Below are 20,647 nucleotides of genomic sequence, written 5' to 3'. Positions count from 1 at the left end.
CAGATCGTCCTATGCGCTACCGTGGTAACTATTACGTACCTGGCTCCAGTTTACTGTTCCCTCGCTCTCGCTTACTCGTCTCTTGTTTCTTGTTTCTTGTGCCTGTAGCTGTTGACCACAACCTAACTTTTGTTTTTCCTCTGCCTGCAGTATCCGGATCACTCTCCAGCTTCCCGGCTTTGGTCACCCCCTGGCTCCCTCACCCACTACCTGCTTCCCCACACCATATATAAATAAACCTTTTTTATATAAATCCTACTTCGTCTCTGTCTGCTCTTGGGTCCAGCATCGTAACCATAACAACCTCCAAACCATTGGGGGTCAAAAATCCTAATTTTAGAACACCTGTGAAGCCGCATATCGGTAAAGTATCAATGCGCCAACAAAAAGTAGGCCTATCCGTTCATAACAAGGAAATGTGTGTCGCTTAGCAACCCATCATCCCAGCCAGCATAGATGACAAAAAAACATGTCTAGCCTACTGAGCATTTGTGTCCTGTTGTAACTAAAAGTAGGCCATAGACTAGGGCCTACTTTATTACAAAAAAATCTCAGACGTGACTCAGAATTATTTAAAAAGAAAAAAATTATCTGAACGGGGTTTGGTTTGCATGCCAACCACTGAATTCATCCGTCGAGTTGCGCAACACGACGTACATCCTCTTCACTCCGCCGTCGCTGCGTAAACAGCGTAAAATCCAGGCTCATCACATTTGCGCTCTCGTGTTTCGTCAGTGATGCACTATCCCATGCCTTCCCCCTACGAGGCATGTCTCCTCCACTCCACTCCCGCTGCCTCGCATGAATGTACGTTGCCGTCGTCTCGCGCCAGCTGCTGAACGGGCTGCTTCACCCTTTGCTTTGGTGTGTGTTTGTCCGGCCCACCGCAGCCTCTCGCCCGGCAGCTGTGCCCTCTGCTCCTGAAGGCAGCCCCCGTCATGACCTCCCCTTTCTGCTATTCTGCCCAAATTCACTAAATGGGAATCGTGGTTGGTCCGAGGTTTCCACAGCAACTGGCCGTCCGCTGCCATTATTTCTCTAATGAGGACAGCCATACGGATTTAAAACGGTTCCTCGGTGCGCGTCTCTGATTTTTGGGCTGAATCTCCAGACGCGTCAAAGGTGAGTTAATTAGGCTAGAGTTTGTGACGTTTTTAATGGGAGAAATATTTGAGGAAATTTCGGGATTAAATCCAGTTTGTTGGGGGATTGTTGCTGCGTATTTTTCATACTGATGTGTTACAGACAGCGTAGCCTACGATGCCCCCCGCTCTCTCGCACTGACTTGTATTGTATTTCATTGTTGCACAGGCCATTCAGTCGGTGCCGCGCACACATTTGGTCAGCGCCGCTCGGTCTGTGCCAGCGCTAATAGGCTAGGCTGTTGACTATTTACTAGCCTACACCCCGCACAAAATGCGCACTGCATGTGCAAAACTATCATATTACTGACTCTCTCATGACCAAACAGTCCTCCGGGAAGAAGCTGTAAATCGACTGCGGATGGAAAATATAGCCTACAATCCATCGAAATTCAAAATGGAGCTCTAACAGCACCTGTTTTGATTCATCAGGCCGCATATGCGCTGTAGCCTATATGAGCCGAAGTCTACGACAGCCACAGCAGTCTTGTCGCTTTTAATCCCTGATCCCATTCACAAATCCCTGTTTACAAGCCTAATGTGGATCACTTTGGGAAAGCACGTTGATGTTTTTTTTGTTTTTTGTATCCTTCCCATAGCAAAGACATTATCATCTTGACAGCTGCTACTCCTGTAGGCATCTTCTACCCCACCCCTTGTTTCTTTGAAAGCAGCTTTGCTGACAACTGGTGTCTTAATCCCGTGGAAATAGAATTTTAATGATGTGGATAATCTATTTAGAGTTGGTTTTGGGGTTTTGGACAAGTTCCAGCTAATTTCCAAAAAGCAATGAATTCAGGTTTAGTTAAAACAACAAAGACACATGAATCATGAGAAAGCTCCCATAAAGGATGCATGGTAGACTATGCCATGCCAACCTCATCTGATAAACATGATAAACACAAGGCGAGCTTAACATGAGAAATAACATCTAAAATTGGTTTGTTGAATGATTTTCAACGGTTCAAAATCCAAATGTATTTTTTGTTGAAATATATTTGGCATAAAAAGTTCCCTTTGAGGAGGTAGTTATTTTTTCTCTAAAATGACATGAGCGATCATTTTTGTATCAACATTGTCTCTGTGTATTTGTCTGGTGATTGACTGATACAATTGCATATTTGTTGCAGCTGCAGTTGGTTTGTTTTACTGTTCAAACCGGCTTTTTTTTGTTCATCTTACTGTCAGAACACATCATTAGATTGATACACTAAATGCTTGAATGGAGATCAAATATTTGCTTCTTTTTATTATCAGCTGTTTGTTAAGGAATTACGGGCCAAGTCCGTACAGTTTGTTGCGGTTAATAATTTGCTAAATGTGTGACGCCTCTTTGACTGTACCAGCCTTCATGAGTCCTCCTTAAATCTTCGCCCTCGTTTGTAGAATCCATGATGCGGTAGCAGTTTTTCCTCATAGCCTGGTTCACTTGAAGCCCAGAGCCACCAGTTAAAGATTGACAGAAAACGGAAGTGGGTTTTATCAGCTGAGCCACACTCCCCCTCTCTTCCTCTTCTCCTTCTTCTTCCTCTTGGCATTTCTCTGTATGTTTGAGGGGAGATGAGATGGGACAGCTACTGGACACAAGCTCAAGCTTTAGTTTGCAAATTGAGACAGGTCAGCAAAATATTTGGGGACAAGATTGAAAAAGAAATATCTTATTGAGGCATTTTAACGTTACTAAAATATGAGAATACTTTATTGTTATGTGACTGCACAATGTATTTTCTTTAAACCTGCTGACTGCACTCTCCAGGCTAGTATATAGACAGTCTGTGTATTATACATGTGTGGACTGCTCTGTTCAATGTTATCATCCAGCAAGGAGCAGGATATAAGACAGTGACGCTAATGTGCACATTTCCTCTTGTTTTGATCTCGAGGAACCATCATTGCCCCCCACCCCCTCCTCCCTAGCCTCTCCTCCCCGGGGGCAAACTGTAATTTTCCCATTCGACTGAAACATTGGCTCGTGCTCCCTTGCTCTCTGCAGCACTGTGGCAACTGTTACCGTCTGTTGTGACTCAGGGAGGTTTGTCACGGCCAAATGTGCTTCTGTGCCGGACCACAAACATACAACGTGTGTGTGTGTGTGTGTGTGTGTGCTCAGCTTCAGATGACGGATTAAAAAAATATGATTAGACAGGAAACGAGAGGGTCAAATTCTTTGTGAAAACAGTTGCTTTTCAGCTCGGAGACATTCTCTGCTTTCCAAATTGCATACTTCTTTTTACTATAGGGGAGAGTGGCCTAAGTTGTGCAACTTTTCACTCAAAGTGACTTTAAAGTAAGGCCTTGACAGTAAAGTCTCCAACTCACATATGTACATATAGTTCAGGGTGTTGTGCATCCCTGGCAATAAAAACTTTGGATCTGGAATAAACTGTTGAAGAAATATAGCTTTCGGAAAAAAAGTTGTCTTGTTGCACAACTTGCCCCCGGTGTGGTGTAAGTTGTGCGGTTGGAGAGAATACCATGGGGTAAATTGTGCCATTGCTATATATCTCATAAACTGTAATGCAAGACAAATCCATTAGACAATCACTTATTTAAGGTGTATTTAAAGTAAATAAAGTAAATAGTTGACAAAGATTGAAGGACAATTTTCTCAAACAAGGCCTAGCACATCTAATGGTTTTACCTGCAAAGCTCACAATGACAAAGTCACCATCATCATCTTTCTGGCCATCTGAACTCTCATCAGTGGTGTCGTTAAGTGGAATTGAGATGTCACTCTCTTCTGAGCTACTGTAGACAATCACTTTCTTTTGGTGACCAGCGTATACAGCCATGCCACTGGCACAACTCTCAGAAATGTACTTTGCACTAGTTGCTCCGTGCTTGTGGAACCAACTGCCACCTGACAAATGTGATTCCCCCTACATTTCTGCCTTTAAATCAAGGCTCAAAACCCATATGTACACCCTGGTGTTTCCTCCCCATTAACTATCTTACCTCTGCACTACTATCTGTGTTTATGTGGATGTATGGGCTTTACGTCTTTTATTTTGTTTATTGTTATTTTACCTTCATTGTTTATCTACTGAATGCACTATGTACAGCACTTTGGACAGTGCAAACTGTCATAAATGTGCTTTTATAAATACATTTTACTTACTTACTTACTTATAACTCACCTAGGCCCTTTGGCACAAATCACCCCAATCCCAGAAATTTGGATAATAAGCATGATGCAGCAATTTAGGGCTGACATCGTGCTAACTGTATAGACTCAAAATTTAGCATACCAAAGCACTAAAACATGTGTTAAATGTTTTCAAACGTGTCTATAATTGTTCAGACACGTGGAAATTTTACTTTGAAAGGCAAAACACAGTTTTTTGATCTTAAATGTGCTTATATCTTATTCCTTGTGTCTCCCTTCTTTACAGGATGAGTCAAATGGATGGCTCTTCATTTCCAATTTCTTCCACGGTTTTCTAGAAACAAGGGGTGGCACAACTTCCAAAATGCACAACTTAGGCCACTCGCCCCTACTACATACCACAGCTAACCATTACAAAGTATGTTGTTTGTTTGCATGCAGTAGGCACACAATTGAATTTGGGACATACTTTTACTTGTTTATTTCATCATAACATTGCGCCTTGAACTTGCCTCTAGCTTGTATCCATCGCATTTATTCGCTGGTTGTTTTCACTCGGAGGCTCAGTCGATGTGACGTAACTTCCGCTTCGCATTGGATTGTGGGTCATAATCGCCCAAAAAGCAGTCAGATTTCCACACTAAAAATTATAACCGGATTTAGTAGGGCATCCAGGTATTTTTCAGCACTCTTCATTTGACCACATGTATTGGGACATCCTAAATCTACCTTACTAAATAGCAGGAACGTATGGGTATTGGAATGCAGCCATAGTCCTGCAGTCCAAACTGTGATAAAACTCCTCAACATGTTGACATGTATATCTACTGTAGCAAATTGCTGCATTTTATAGTATGGAACTTCAGTGTCTAGGCTCATTGGTGGTATTATCAAATGAACTTAGAAACCATCTACGTCATTTTCTCCAAGTCCAAGATGTGTAGATAATTGACTGTATATCATTAGGGATTTAAAGGATAGGTTCATACTTCTTCAACACTCGCATGCTAATCCTAAGGCTAAGCCACGCTAGAGGCTCTTTGAGGCTCTGCTTGAATGCGGAGAAGCTTTGACCTGCATGCTAACATCAGCACTCTCACCGTGATGATGCCAACATGCTGAATCTGATGTATAGCAGGAATACTGATGGGGCGTTGATGAAAACCTTAAAGTGATTACATGTCATCCTTATTTGAACATGAAAGTTTGCACCAGATTTTGTGACAATCCATCCCATAGTCAAGAAATATCCTCCAAAGCCACAACCGTCAGCCTTATGGTGACACCTGAAAAAGAGTCAGGACATCACCATGGGCAGTAGAATTCATCATCTGGAAACCAAAATGTCATGTAATCCATACTGTAGTTGTTGAGATATTTTAATTCAGAACAATGTGTCCAGCTTTGGCGTATTACGTAATGTCTCTATGAGTGAAGCCTGTGGATTTTCAATCACATTCATTTGAATCAGGTTAAGTGCAGATATACTGTACTGGTCGGTATCGGCAGGATGACTTGAAATAATGCGAACATTTTCTTCAATCCAATAGCAGTGTCGATTTATTCCATCTTTTCAAAGACCGACTTGCCTGCTATATTTACTTGCATCCCTTCCAGGCGACTGAACACACTCTCACTTTGACTTTCTCTTCCTCTCGATACAGTATTTGACTCTCACACCCAGGGTTCAATTCATGTACAGGGAAAGTTATGTAGATTTTGTAAAAGTCGTTTAACACTTTGACAAGGACGCAGGTTGTTGATGAGGCAGTTAAACTCCTGCTGTTGCGAGCAGCCTTCACACTAAGCCTCTATTTGCCATAATTCAAATCTAACCCCTGAATATCCCTTCACACAACACAAAAACATAAATCTTTATTTACCCAGTCAGCATGGCTTTGCATTTAATGTCACATTTCTGACATCGCTCAACCATATGTTACATAATTAAATTTTTACAGCCCATTTCAAACCAGAGACGCAGCTTGTACTGCTTTGAATCAAGAAATGAAAAACTACAGTAAGCACAGAAACATGCACTAATACAGTCCAAATTAAGAGTAAAAAAGTGTTTAGTTTGATTTAGACATTTGGGATTACGAATAATGACAAATTTCTTTTGGAATTCGATTTAAATTGTGTCCTGGGAAACTGATAGTGTTTCTTTGTCACCCCTGCAACCCATCTCCCTCCTCGTCACTTCCTTCCTCCCATCCTGGCCTCCAACTGTTCAGGTGCCGGTTCTTGTTGCAGTTGCTGGCAATCCTAGCAGTCAGGTGCAATCTGGATGTCACAAATTCCTGCGGTGCTCCTATTGAATTCATTCTGTCCTCATTTCCCATTCCTCAAAATCCTTCAATCCATTTTTTCCCTCTTTTATAATTTTCTTTTAAAAGACTTAACAATATCTTAAGTTCTACCTGCTGGCGCTTTTGTCCTTCCCTGCCTCATCTTGACCTCCACACACTCCTCCATGTTATATCAAAATGTTGGAATTATTCCCATGTTAGCATTTCTTGATATTAGGGCATTCTGACACCATATTAGGAAAAATCGTGAGGCTCAACTCTGTTGTTTACACACGCTGGCTCCGTGGCTTTCAGAGGTATACAATCATGTTTGCAGCATCCTGGAGAGAACCAGCGGAAAGTGAGTGTCATAGGACATGATTCCTGCCATCGCTTACTTCCATGTGTCAGTGTGTCCTTAATCCTGAGGTTTTCCTAATTGACTTTTTATTCAGCCAGAGAATCAGGTATAAAATGTCACTTCTAGCTATGTCTAAATTCCTTAACTATATATACTTATTAAGGGGAAGTTGTTGTAGCCTATGCAAATATATTTTGCGAAGAATGTAAACATGTAACAGATAGATACTAATATTGTAAGTGTGAAGTCAATGATCATGTTACAATCAAAACTGTGCCGCAATAGTGTGTGTTTTTTAATATAAACTCTATTAAGACAGGGGCATTTTCTAAATGATGATGATTGTTCAATTCAAATGTATACACTCAGTCACCACTTCATCGGGTACACCTTTACAGTTTAATGCAAACCAATACAATGAACTACTAGACTGCTGAACATCTGTTGCTTAGGTGCCTCCATCGCTGTACTCATTCTGTTTAAACCTCTGAGTGTCTCTTAATGTCAGTGTGCTGGTAGATGTTTACAGCAGGCAACAAAGTCCCCTCACTGATATCCACACTATCCGGCCGAATTGAGCGTTTTCACTTATCACACAATTCCCACAGTCCTGTCCACATTTCCTGCAGGCCTTTGGGTATCTCTCTGTCTGACTCAGTGTGTTGCACCATGGGATACGTTTACCCCCCTGTGTGCCAGATTACATGCTGGCAGGAGTTGAATCAAAGCTCGCATGACTGTACGTGTGTGCTTGAAATCGCTGGCGCTTGCGCACATTGGAGCAGCTTACTTGCCCACGCATCTCCACAGTCGAGTTCTTTCCATATCTTTTGAGAATTCCCCTACCTGCGTAATTATGTTACGCTCACATGTGCCACTTAAAAACACCCACTAAGCCTCAGCTGTCCGTGCAGTACACCACAACCGCCTACACGTTCCATTTTTAAAGCCACTGCCAGTTCCTTCCTCCTTAGTCTGTTAATAACCCTCTTTGGCCTGTCCATCAGACTCACACAAGCGGATATATACAAGTGTTGGAAAAAGGATGTGAGACGCAACTGTGGTTGGTTGTCAGTTTGTGATAGGGCCTCACTTCCCAGGGGCCGAGGAACAGCTGCTCACGCACATAAACCTGTACACACACACACACAAACACACACACACACCACACACACAACCTGTCTGCAACTGAAAGTGCCTCTATTCCCAAAGGAACAAGGCTGCTTCATGCGTGTGTGACTGTCTCTGTTTCAGCTGGCCTGAAATAGCTGGTCTCACAGTGAGTCACTCTGTGATGATGACTAGAGGGGAAGATGCGACTCCAACTTTTCTGTGGGTGCACTTGACTGTCTGAGCATGTTTGTCTTTGTCTGCACTCAAGAAGACAGCGCAATCTAGTTACATTAATCAGGCTGTAAGATATTTACTGGGCATCAGGATGGGAAGGAGAACCAGCGGTGTAATAACCTGTCAATAAACAGTTTCTGTCCTTGTCTACTCACCAGAATTAGCACTCTGTTTCATTACAGCACGCTGCTCCTTGTTTGAGCCTTGTTTTCCTTGTAGATGCTTATTGATTCAGAACAGATTAAATCAACAGATAGGAGTGACCTTGAATGTATGTGTATGGACAGTTTCAAGGTGTCCTGTTTGCAGAGTATTTGCATGCTAAACAATTCTATCTGAAGCTGGAACTGCTCCAATGATAGATTGTGGTGGATTGAGAGCAAAAATGAATGTGACGCTTACAGCACAAGCTGAGGAATTTTAAAGTGATTGAATAGAAACTGAAACAGAGTCAGTTCCTGTTCCTGGAGGAACAGCTTTCCTCTCCTGCCAGGATGGAATAAAAAAGAAGCTACTTTGAATTATTACTTAAGTTGAGCCCAGTCACACTGAACTAATTAAGAATAGCTTACGACAGGTCTTGATATACGCTAATTGTATCACAGTCCGACGCACAGCAGAAGCGGTGAACGATTATGAACCAATCTGATTTCTTGGTTTGAGCAACCTGTTTTATAATTGTATTTATTAGATGTGTATGTTCTGGGGGCGCCCTTAGCTCAGTTGGTAGGGCGTCCCCCCCATGGGCCTCGGCCAGCAGCGGACCCGGGTTCGATTCCAGCCCGCGGTCGTTCTTTGCATGTCACTCCCCTCTCTGCCCCATTTCAACTCTGTCTCTACACTATCAATAAAAGCATAAAAATGCCAAAAAAAATATCTTAAAAAAAAAAAAGAAGAAAGATGTGTATGTTCTTTTGAATCTTAGCAGTTGCGATTTTGATATAAACATGTACACATATGGTTTTTAAGACAATAGTTCATAATTGATCAATCTGTTGATTATTTTTACGACTTAATACATTTTTAGTCAGTAAAATGCCAGAAAAATCCAGTTCCCCAAATCCAAGGTCAGTCTTAAGACTTGATCTGTCCACCCATCCAATAATGCAGGATTTGATTGTTCAATCAATTCATCTGTTACTGAAGTAGCCAACGTTTTTCTCCTGTTGATCAACTAATGGTTCAGTCTTTATTTGGCGTACCCCTTTCAAACGGAGATGACATCACAGAAATCCCTTATGGGCCTATTTAAAAGCACTGCATCCTTTCTCACCATTGGCTCTCTTCCCAGGTCTGCACATGGGGGCGGGCAAGAGCAAGCCCAAGGAGCCGGGCCAGCGCTCCATGAGCCTGGACGGCACCATCGGCACAGGCTCTGACAGTGGGCACTTCCACCACCTGGGCCCCGCGCAGCAGACCCAGACCCCCAACAGGAGCCCCGCCGTGGGCACGGGCAGGAGGGGGCATCAGGGGCACCAGGGGCAGCACCACCACGCCCCAACAAACACCCCAGAGCTGGCTCTGTTTGGAGGGGTGGACCACACAGGCACCATCACCTCGCCTCAGAGAGGACCGCTAGCAGGTACTTAAGACAAACAGTAAATAGGTAGATAACAAGTGATGCTAAATAAGATTTTAGGTTTCAGGTAGTGACCCACCCAAACTTTATAAAGTTTTTCTTTGAAGCAGTAAAAACAAAGTAGGGAAGGTCAGAAAAAATACATTTATTTTCTGTCAAGCCAATACATAGATAATGGGATGTCATGTCTTAACATTATGATATGCCACAGACAGCAGCAGCCACTTAGTCTAGCTTAGCATGAAGAAGCGAAATGGGGGCACACACCTAGCTGTGCTCTGTTAAAGGAAACTCTTAAATTGAAGTGTAAAAAGTTGTAAATGCCAGACTATTGCTTTGCCTGGTTCAGCGACTTCAATGACTCCCTGCTGATAACCTTTAGCCTAACAACCAGCAAGTGACAAGACTCCAGGAAGTCAATGCACCCAGCCATCAACATAACCTCTGGTATAATTAGTGAGTTGTAGGTGCTAAATGTATGTGAGTAATACAGCACAGCCAATGTAATCTTGTGTGCTCTCAGTCGTATAATAATAAAAAGAGAATTTATAGTGTGAATAAAGCTGTAAAGCTGAGCAGAACTGCCCAACAAAAAACGATTGAATAAGATCTGATGAGAGCTGGCCTGCTGGCCTAGTGTCTGAGTCAACCCACAGACTTGCTGTCAGTTGGAGATTACAGAAGTCATGGGAAAAAACAATCATCTAAAAAACTGATTCACAATATGAGTCATAGTTTTACAAAAAATATTTTACATAACTGATTAACAAGTTTTAAACCTTGTCTTTTGACTTTGAAGCCTGCCCTGCCACACTGTCCAGACTTGACCTGGCATTAAGCTGTGATGTGTCTAGACCTGCCAGATGGTTTGGGTTAATGTCACTCTGTCCAGAAGGCAGAGGGCTGATGCTGTATCTGCCGACCGCCTCCTCCTGTGTGTCTAATGAGCCGATCGATGATCAGAGAGTTTTTCGCGTTTTAGATCACAGGTTGAATAAAAGGACGGGGGCTAGACGGCTGCCTTGTATCGGATGATTGCTTTGTCCTTCATTGACGACCGGTCACAGACAGCCAGCATGTCGATATTTCTCATTACACCTTGATACGCTTTTTATATCCAGATATGGAGCAGAGGCGTCTTAAAGATTTTTGGTGGATAGAGAGCATATCATTAAAGACTAGACCTGTGTTGATGAAGTTATGGAAGTGAATGTGACTTTGACTTTAAGAGATGTATCATTATCTTGAGGCAATGTGTGTGTGTGTGTGTGTGTGTGTGTGTGTGTGTGTGTGTGTGTGTGTGTGTGTGTGTGTGTGTGTGTGTGTGTGTGTGTGTGTGTGTGTGTGTGTGTGTGTGTGTGTGTGTGTGTGTGTGTGTGTGTGTGTGTGTGTGTGTGTGTGTGTGTGTGTGTGTGTGTGTGTGTGTGTGTGTGTGTGTTGTTGGTTTTGCAGGAGGTGTCACTACATTTGTGGCGCTGTATGACTATGAGTCACGGACAGCGTCTGATCTGACCTTTAGGAAAGGCGACCGGCTGCAGATTGTCAACAACACGTAAGAATCCCCAGTCATATGCTCTCTCTCTCTCTCTCTCTCTTTTTCTTGGATGCCGCAACTCTCATAATAAACGTACATGAACAGATTTGTTGACTCACACGTGATTGCACACAACCGTGTGTGTTTGTGAATGAACACAGGCAGAGCTGGTAACTGGGTGGAGTGGTCCAGACAGCAGACACTGATCGTCTCCATCTGTTGACTGAAAACCGAACAGAACGGCGTTTTACTAATGCATTCTCTACCTCTCGGGCAACTGCCACCACCATAATCATCTTTAAGACACTTTTTAGAATGCCTTTAAGGCCATATCTACACTTTACACTGATAACGCTCTCCTGGATATCAGCACATGTTGAAGTTTGGCTGTGTTGTAGTGGGATTTAAACAGAGGGAACATTTTATTTAAAAGGCTGCTGTTTAAAAGCATCTAGAGTATAATTCCCACAAAAGTCTTTATACTCAGAACAATGGTGTTTCTTTCTTTTCTATCAGGTCTTTCCCTAACCTCCTGCAATGGGTCTGCTCTGTTCCGGTGTCTATATTCTGGCACTACATAGTATGGCTGACGACGTATATAATAAATTCATGTTTAATTAATTTTACACAATGAAAAAGTTTTGAATATTTATGTTACGAAAGAGTATTTAGGAGTTTTTATAAATATTTCGAAAGCAAAGACTGAATTAAAATTTGTGCGACTGTATCTGTGAGACTATAAAAGCTAAAATCTCACATGATATGCGGATCTGATCATTTATGGATGGTGCAACCCCACTGTGTAGCCCCCACAGCGTACTCTGCTCCTCTGCTTTGTGTCTGTGCCGTGCTGCTTGGCTCACTGTGTCTCTTTGCTGTGTTTTGATGTGTCTGCCGTGTCTGTTATCTCTCCCTCTCCCTTTCTCTCTCATGCTTCATGGTTTCTCCTAGGAAAAAGTACAGCTTCAGGTCAGTAATACTTTATGCAATTAAAAAAAAATCACTCAACCTTCTGTTCACAGTCCCTGTGTTGCTGCTGTAATGAAACTGCAAAATAATGAGTACACATAATAGATGTATAGCTTATATGTTGTTGTTTCTGGATAAAGAGCAGTGAAAGGTTTACAATATAAACTGAGGGACAAAAGGTTGCCACTGTCTGTCTATTTCCTCTCTTAACAATGTGCTTTTCTTCACATCTTTATGTGTACTTACGTATGTGTCGGCTGAGATGTTTACTTTTTTTTCAAATACTGAGGCTTTAGGTTTCCTATTTGCTTTGTTATTAACTTTATGGGTCAGGTCCGTTAAATATTGTGGACGTTTTTACAGACACAATCTGAAGCATCCTGTGTTGCAGATACTGTAATATACTGTATAAAGGATACGTCTGGTAGTCTTTTTTCCCCTCATTTATTTGCAACAAATCCCATGAAAAGACAAAAAAAAGACATGATACAAAATAAATGTACTGGTTAATTTTGGTACAAAATGTATTCATCCTCTGCTGAAACTAGAATGAATGAGTAATGTAATCCTGTTTAAAGTGCCAGGCTGTAGTGGGAAATGATTGGGTCTTTTTTTTTATATAGGAAATTGTATGTGATTAGCTTTTTAAAATGTACTTCTTGAGGCAACAAAGTAGTGGAGTCTCATAGTTGTATTTTGTCTTTTCTTGGCATTTGTTAACAGTAAGAAAAATATAGGCCAACTCCATTGTTATTCTTTGTGTATACTTCCTCCATTACATTTGTTTCTAAATTGGGAATAAACTTGAAGATCACTGAACCAAGAAATGTTGTGGTTGCCTGAGTCAGTTTTGTGTCTGTGGCTGACTGTCTTGCTCTTCTCTCTCTCTCTCTACCTCTCTCTCTCTCTCTCTCTATCTCTCTCTACCTCTCTCTCTCTCTACCTCTCTCTCTACCTCTCTCTACCACAGAGAAGGGGACTGGTGGCTGGCTCGCTCCCTGACGACAGGAGAGAGTGGTTATATCCCGAGCAACTATGTGGCTCCGTCCGACTCCATCCAAGCAGAAGAGTACATTATCCTCTTTGTTTCACTCAGCTTAGTATTCTATATCTACTTCTACCAGCTAATGTCAATACCTAAAGTGTAGAGTAAATAGACAGTATTTTCCCTAACTATCCAGTGCAGTCCATAATTCCAGCCAAAGAGTATTTGTGCCTTCTTACTCCAGACACTCGGTAGTAGCTTCTCACTGATCTCCTTCTCCCTGGCCCACTTTGGCAGGTGGTATTTTGGGAAGATCACTCGGCGCGACTCGGAGAGGCTCCTTTTGAACTTACAGAACAGACGAGGAACCTTCTTGGTGAGGGAGAGCGAGACCACTAAAGGTGAGAGAGAGAGAGAGCAGACGTCTGCATCACATAGGCTGAACTCATTATCAAGATGGTCCAATTAGCTCGGCTGCTTTTCTCTGCTTCTGTCTCTAATGATGTGTTTGAATAAACAGTATATCTTTGTCCCCAGTTAGAAAAAGGTTTTGATATACAAAAGGATTCAGTATAAATATAAGATTCAGGACCCCTACTTTCCATTTTGGTTTTAAAATGCATGTTATTACCCATATTATTTGGATTAAGCCCTGCAATATGCAGACAGCTGAAATTATAAATGGACTTATCAATTAGTCGATAAGCAGAAATATAATTGACAAATACTTGTTCCAGATTCTCAAATGTAAATATTTTCTTTGTTTTGGATTTTCATTTTAATAGTTTGACTGTTTAAGAAAGATTTTATGAAATTTCCATACACCAAACGATTAATTGTTTATCTATGATATTAATTGGGACAATGCAATTAAACGTAAATTGCAGCTCTACCTGGATTAAGTACTCATTTACTTACTACTCATTTCTCAATAGAATGCCAAGTGCTTCATTTACATAAAAACATAGCAACTAACTAATTTTTATTTTTGTATCTACGGTCAGATATAATGAGAAGCTGAGAATCAAAGCTTTCTATAAAAACTTATTTTTGCAGTCAGAAAGACAAATTAAAGTTTAAAAAATGACCACAGAATGTGATTTAACAACAGACACCGGCTTTCAGGTTTTTCCTGGCAGTGCACCATGGTCTCTAGGGAGATGCTTGGCTAACCACCTCATCTTTTTTCATTTTGCGCTCGCTGCTGGGTATTTTAAATGTGTGAAAAGGGGAAGCGAGGACACTTTCTCTGTGTCTCTGGGGTTTGCTCAGTGCAGAAAGTGTTATCTTACTTTTGAATTAATAGATCTTTAGAGACTCTATTTTAGCAAGGCAGAACCTCGTAATTAAGTCATTTGTAAAGTCTCACACAGGCCTTTCGGCACTCTATGTAGATCTAAGGGCCTGTGGAAGAGTTTTGCATCCTTTTTCTAAAACTAAAGCAGTCTGATCCGGTCCCTGTGAAGCATGGGGGCTCTTTTTAGGGGGTTTGTTTTGGACAAAATGGGAGAAATGGGAAGCGAAGTGTATCTGAGTGTATTGGTGCTGGTGAATGGATAGGGGTGAATCACTCTGCCAGAACTAGGTCAGCCTAGGAGGGTGCAGGATTTCCCTCTGGCTAGAAGTCTCTGTTCTCCCAACACACACACACACACACACACACACACACACACACACACACACACACACACACACACACACACACACACACACACACACACACACACACACACACACACACACACACACACACACACACACACACACACACACACACACACACACACACACACACACACACACACACACACACACACACACACACACACACACACACACACACACACACACACACACTGAGAGAGGGGATAGGGGGCACTTGTAGGAAAGGGGGGGGTTGATCGGGTAGAGAGGGCGGAGCTCTGGCAGGAGGTGTAAGGGCCTCTGGGTGCGTTCTGTATTAGATGTCAAATGTGACACAGAGGGGCAGAAGCATGCTGCTCGTATGTTGTACCAAGTGTAAATCATGTCAGACTGCTCCTGATACATCTGATCATTTGCACGGCTCGGGCAATTCGAAACCCACATTGAATCCATTAACACAGAAGGGGAAAGACACCATCTGAGATTTAGTTAGTTTTACGAGTGGAAATACTGATATAAAACAAAGAGGGTCGGGTACTTCAGTTCAGTTCACAGTCAGTTCAGTTACCTTGTGGTTAAAATATCTGGGAAGTATTCTTTTTTACTGCCCTAGATTTTCTTTCTGACAAGCAAACATCAATCAGAAAAACTCAAAGAAGATCAAAAACGTTTGATTTTTAATTTTCCTTTCGCTGTGGAACAACCTCCCTTAGCTCATGTTTGCAGAGTCTTTTCAGCCTTTTGAATTGCACCTTAAGAAAAACACCCTTTTACAAGTTTGATACCTGTCATCATTATAAAGTCTCAATCATTTATTTGTATTTTGTGGATCTGAAAATTGGCTCTACAAAACAAGTCAAGTCACTCTTGGATTAGAAAGACAAAAACTGTTCTTGTTACTGGGCTATGGACAAGGATTTGAAAGGCTTAGTTGAATTTCCAGGGCCTTTTTTAAAGGGGCCAACAGGGACTTGCCCCACACAGCTGCTTGGAAAGTCCACAGAGCAGCTGTCGCACAGGCCCAAGATTTTATGATTCAAACCTGTCTCTGTCTCTTGTTGTTCCGTCTTGTTCACAGGGGCATATTGCCTGTCAGTTCTGGATTACGATAACACCAAAGGCCTGAATGTTAAACATTACAAAATCAGGAAGCTGGATAGCGGAGGTTTCTACATCACCTCCCGTACCCAGTTCACCAGCCTACAGCAGCTAGTCTTCCACTACCGCAGTGAGTATTGGACACATCTGCCCTCTGATGGTGGTTAGATTACTCTGGCCCTAACATGCCCTCTCATCCCCCTCTCTCTCTCCCCTTGTGCAGAGCACTCAGATGGGCTGTGCCACTCTCTAACAGACGTGTGTCCTGTGGCCAAACCTCAGACCCAAGGACTGGCCCGGGACGCCTGGGAGATCCCCAGGGAGTCCCTCCGCCTCGACCTTAAACTGGGACAGGGCTGCTTTGGAGAAGTCTGGATGGGTAAGAATTGAAAATAGATCAATCCTTTTTTGGTGGAATGGGTTGAACATCTCTCGCACCATGGCAGATACACTGGTTAAACAATAAATATTAAAAATATGAGAACAATGACATTGATGAGAAGATTCATTAATTATTTATCCTTTCATTTGATATTTTGCCATTTTGGGAGATATTTTTATTCGCTTCCTGGGGTAGACTCTACACTGGTATTAGTCTTGTTATGTGTTGGTTGCATAAGGCTACATCTATAAGCTAAGCTAAGCTACTGGCTGCTGATTATATGAATGCACAGTTATGAGAGATAACTCTTGGCAACTGAATATCTACAGTATATCAGGAGGAGATTTAACATTTCTTACTTTATAAGTAATAAAATAACGATACATTTTACTGGGTTTTTCAGGTACGTGGAATGGTACAACACGGGTAGCCATTAAGACCCTAAAGACTGGCACCATGTCTCCAGAGGCCTTTCTTCAGGAAGCACAGGTCATGAAGAAGTTGAGGCATGAGAAGCTGGTCCAGCTGTACGCTGTTGTGTCTGAGGAACCAATCTACATTGTGACAGAGTACATGAGCCAAGGTAATAACAGAATTCAGACAGTAACAAGTGCTTGGTTGGAATGTTTCTGTGGCACAGATAATTGTAAAACACTACTTAAAGCTGACTCAAATTCTTGATTAGATTCATTACTTGTTTTTTTTATTTCTCAAAATAAGATGTGAAAAAATCAATTGATGGATCTGGTACAGAAACATTTCTATGGGACATTGTTTTTCTTTACAAAAACACATACTGTGGTTGTGCTTTAAGAATTCTAAGTATAAAATAGCTCAATGGTTGTTTATTTAGCGCATATCTTTCCTTTGATGCATTATCTCCAACTCCAAACACGTTTTATCTTGCGCTCACAGGAAGCTTACTGGACTTCCTTAAAGGAGATGCAGGAAAGATGCTTCGTCTTCCTCAGCTCGTAGACATGTCCGCTCAGGTAAAACTGCTCACCGTTTAGCCACACTACAAACTGCACAATGTGAGTATAGTCAGTATAAAATCCCTGTGGACTCTTCCTCACTTCCTCCAGATTGCAGCAGGCATGGCCTACGTGGAGAGGATGAACTACGTCCACAGAGACCTGCGCGCTGCCAACATCCTGGTGGGAGACAGTCTGGTGTGTAAAGTGGCCGACTTCGGTCTGGCAAGACTCATTGAAGACAACGAGTACACAGCAAGACAGGGTAAGTCCACACTTCCTCTTTCCATACAATATTATTCCTGTATTCATATAATGTGGAACTGAACAGAAATGACGTCAGACCTCAACAGAAAGAAGTATAGATTTGTTCACTTAGAAAGAGTGATAACATGGTCATGGTGCTTTTAATTGTTACTGGCTCCGTGACTGTTTTTGAAATTCCCATGCGTCCTCAGGGGCCAAGTTTCCAATCAAATGGACGGCACCAGAGGCAGCTCTGTACGGTCGCTTCACCATCAAGTCAGATGTCTGGTCCTTTGGGGTTCTGCTCACAGAGCTGGCAACTAAAGGCAGAGTCCCCTATCCAGGTGAGCGCTACACCTGCCAACAGAGACTCACACAATGTTTCTTTAACGAGAAATTATTAAACATTTACCGTGTTGGACGTCAGAATTATAAAAACTGAAACAATTCATTGATTACTTGAGCATCAAATAATTATCTATCAGTTTTCAAGGAAAAATGCTAAACATTCTCACGATCCAGCTTCTCAAAAAAATTACTGTTTGGTGCAATTCCTTATGTTGTGTGATAGTAAACTGAATCGATCTGGGGTTTTTTTGGCTGTTGGTCGGACAAGACAGAGCAATTTATGACGCAATCTCGTGCTCAGGGATATGTTGATAGGCATTTTCAACAAAACAATCATCAAATGAAGATGAAGTGAATCATCATTTGCATTCATTAAATAATAAAAATATAGAATGGATCATTTAATATTTTAGCAAAGTGATTGGTAAACGTAATGCACTGATTGCCACACACATTATTTTTCATGTTAGTGTTTTACAGAAACTTTATTTTGAAAGATGGCGGCTAGTCTTTCCCTCAATCTAACTTGCTGTTTCTCCTTCCAGGTATGGTTAACCGCGAGGTGCTGGACCAGGTGGAGCGCGGCTACAGGATGCCGTGCCCGTCGGAGTGTCCCAGCTCATTGCACGAGCTCATGCTGTCGTGCTGGAGGAAAGACCCCGAAGAGAGGCCCACGTTTGAATACCTGCAGGGCTTCCTAGAGGACTACTTCACCTCCACAGAACCCCAGTATCAGCCCGGGGAGAACCTATAGAAACAACACACACACTGAACCCAAACCTGTGATAGGAGGCAGAGGAAGAGGGGGGGGGGGGGGGCGGGACCTCAACACAGAACCATCTGCACTAACCGACCTCAGAGGAGCACCTGTTTGGTAAGGATCTGAGCCTGTGAAACTAAAACCTGGGAGGAACTTGAGATTCTTCTGTGGAAGCAAAAAAAACGACATAGAAAACATGCAGAACATGTGCCATAAAAGGAACTGCTACAGAAGTAACCTGAAGAACCTCCTTCCTGCAAGCACTCGCCGTTAATTGAAGGTATTTCCCCCCCCCCCCCCCCCCCCCCTGCAGAACGGGGGTTGGAGGATGTGAAGGGGAACTCATTAGTGATTTTAAATTGAAGGGACTACACTTGTGGGGTAAATGTTTTCGAGAGCTGTGAGTTATGTGGGAGGAACCGAATCAGGATCCACAAACGGAGCGAGAAATAAGAGAATAAACCTCTTGTCAAGTAGAAGAGATGATATGTCAATGAGAAGTGATTTTTTATTTTTTATTTTTTTTGCGAAAAACCTCCCTCTTCCGGTACCTTGTCCGCCCACAGAAGAGCACTGCCACTGTGGCTCAGGTGCCAAAAGGAAAGTCTGTCTCTCCTGTATGTACCTTCTGCCCCTCTTCCTCTAATTCTGTCTGACTTTCAGTATCTCTCTCCAGTCCTCTCTCTCAAGTGCTGCTTCTTCAGAACGATCTCAGCTTTGGAACTCTACTTTGCATCTTTATTTATGTTAATCTGGACATTATGCATCCTGTGGTTTATGGTTTTCGTTCATTGGCAGACAAAGATTCCTGATTTGTCTTTAATTATTTCAAGGATTATCAGTAGGTTGTTAGAACCACTATCATGGCAGTGCCAGGGTAATTGTTCCAACAGGCAGGCTCTATAACACTGAAACTTTAGGTAAATTAAAAAACAATTTTTTTTACCCTTTTTTTATTTCTTGACACACGCTGAACGGCCATTGTGGATCCAACCTGGATGATTAAAACTAATGTATGATGCAAGCAGTGTTTGTTTGAACTTGATTTTACCTGGAAAGCTGCATTGTTATATAATCAGCACAGTTTTGATAGTACAAAAGAGAAGTATTACTAGTTATCAGCAACATTTCCTCAGAGGCTTAAAGGGTTTCATCAAACATTAAGGTGACCCACCAAGAGGCTGATACGGCTATCAAACTAATATCACTGTTTAATATCCAACTTGGCACAAGATGTGAGAACCCTGAGTGAAAACCCCTAAGTTGCTGTGTGCCAAACAAAACCTATTTATTTACTGCTGTCCATGTATATAATGTTTTATTATCAATGGGCTTATTTAGGGTGGGTTTAGTTATTCATTGAGCAAATGTTTGCTTAATTTACAATCAAACTCTGCATCATTCCCCCAGTAAACATCATAGTGCTGAGTTAACAGGACAGATAAGCCTGTTATTGTTTGCTGAAGCATTCAAAAGGTTTTTAATTCACTTGACAAACTGTTGTGTCGATGAAAAAAGAATATGCAACAAGGCGGCCCTAATGAAACTGTAACAACTTTTGATCAGGTAACTCTAATTAAACTGTGTTTATGACTTTGTTATGAGAGTTGATTTTAAAAACTTGGAGTTAGCATGCTTTTGTGCTGTCCTTCTCTTGACCATTGGCTGGGTTTGTATTTATGCTGTACTGTACATCAACACATGTATGTTTACTTTACAAAGAGGTTCAGGTGAGGTGACGGGATCATTAAAAAAAAGACTTCTGAACATTTGTGCCATCAGCCCAAAGTTTATTTTCTACCCACTGCTGCCAGTTCTCACGTCTCACTCTGTACATATACTGTAGCGCCTTAGAGTTGGTTTTTGTATAACGTAATTCACTTT

At 42.0% G+C, this 20,647-nt stretch overlaps 1 protein-coding gene across 1 annotated transcript; it reads left to right on the top strand.

Moving 5' to 3' along the window:
• Window positions 1-1,108: 1,108 nt before the first annotated feature.
• Window positions 1,109-18,757, top strand: LOC307249072 (proto-oncogene tyrosine-protein kinase Src-like; the record flags this gene model as incomplete). The annotated part of the gene is made up of 12 exons (XM_080025693.1): window positions 1,109-1,122; window positions 9,536-9,826; window positions 11,276-11,375; window positions 13,297-13,395; window positions 13,609-13,712; window positions 16,034-16,183; window positions 16,277-16,432; window positions 16,839-17,018; window positions 17,351-17,427; window positions 17,521-17,674; window positions 17,868-17,999; window positions 18,549-18,757. The coding sequence occupies exons 2-12, from the start codon at window positions 9,544-9,546 to the stop codon at window positions 18,755-18,757; spliced, it is 1,644 nt and encodes a 547-aa protein (XP_079881819.1). The 5' UTR covers window positions 1,109-1,122; window positions 9,536-9,543.
• Window positions 18,758-20,647: the final 1,890 nt, after the last annotated feature.

This window comes from Ammodytes marinus (assembly GCF_949987685.1).
Source record: "Ammodytes marinus genome assembly, chromosome: 4".
Taxonomy (NCBI): Eukaryota; Metazoa; Chordata; class Actinopteri; order Uranoscopiformes; family Ammodytidae; genus Ammodytes; species Ammodytes marinus.
Note: the sequence above shows the minus strand (reverse complement) of the source record. Positions and strands in the feature narration are given on the sequence as shown.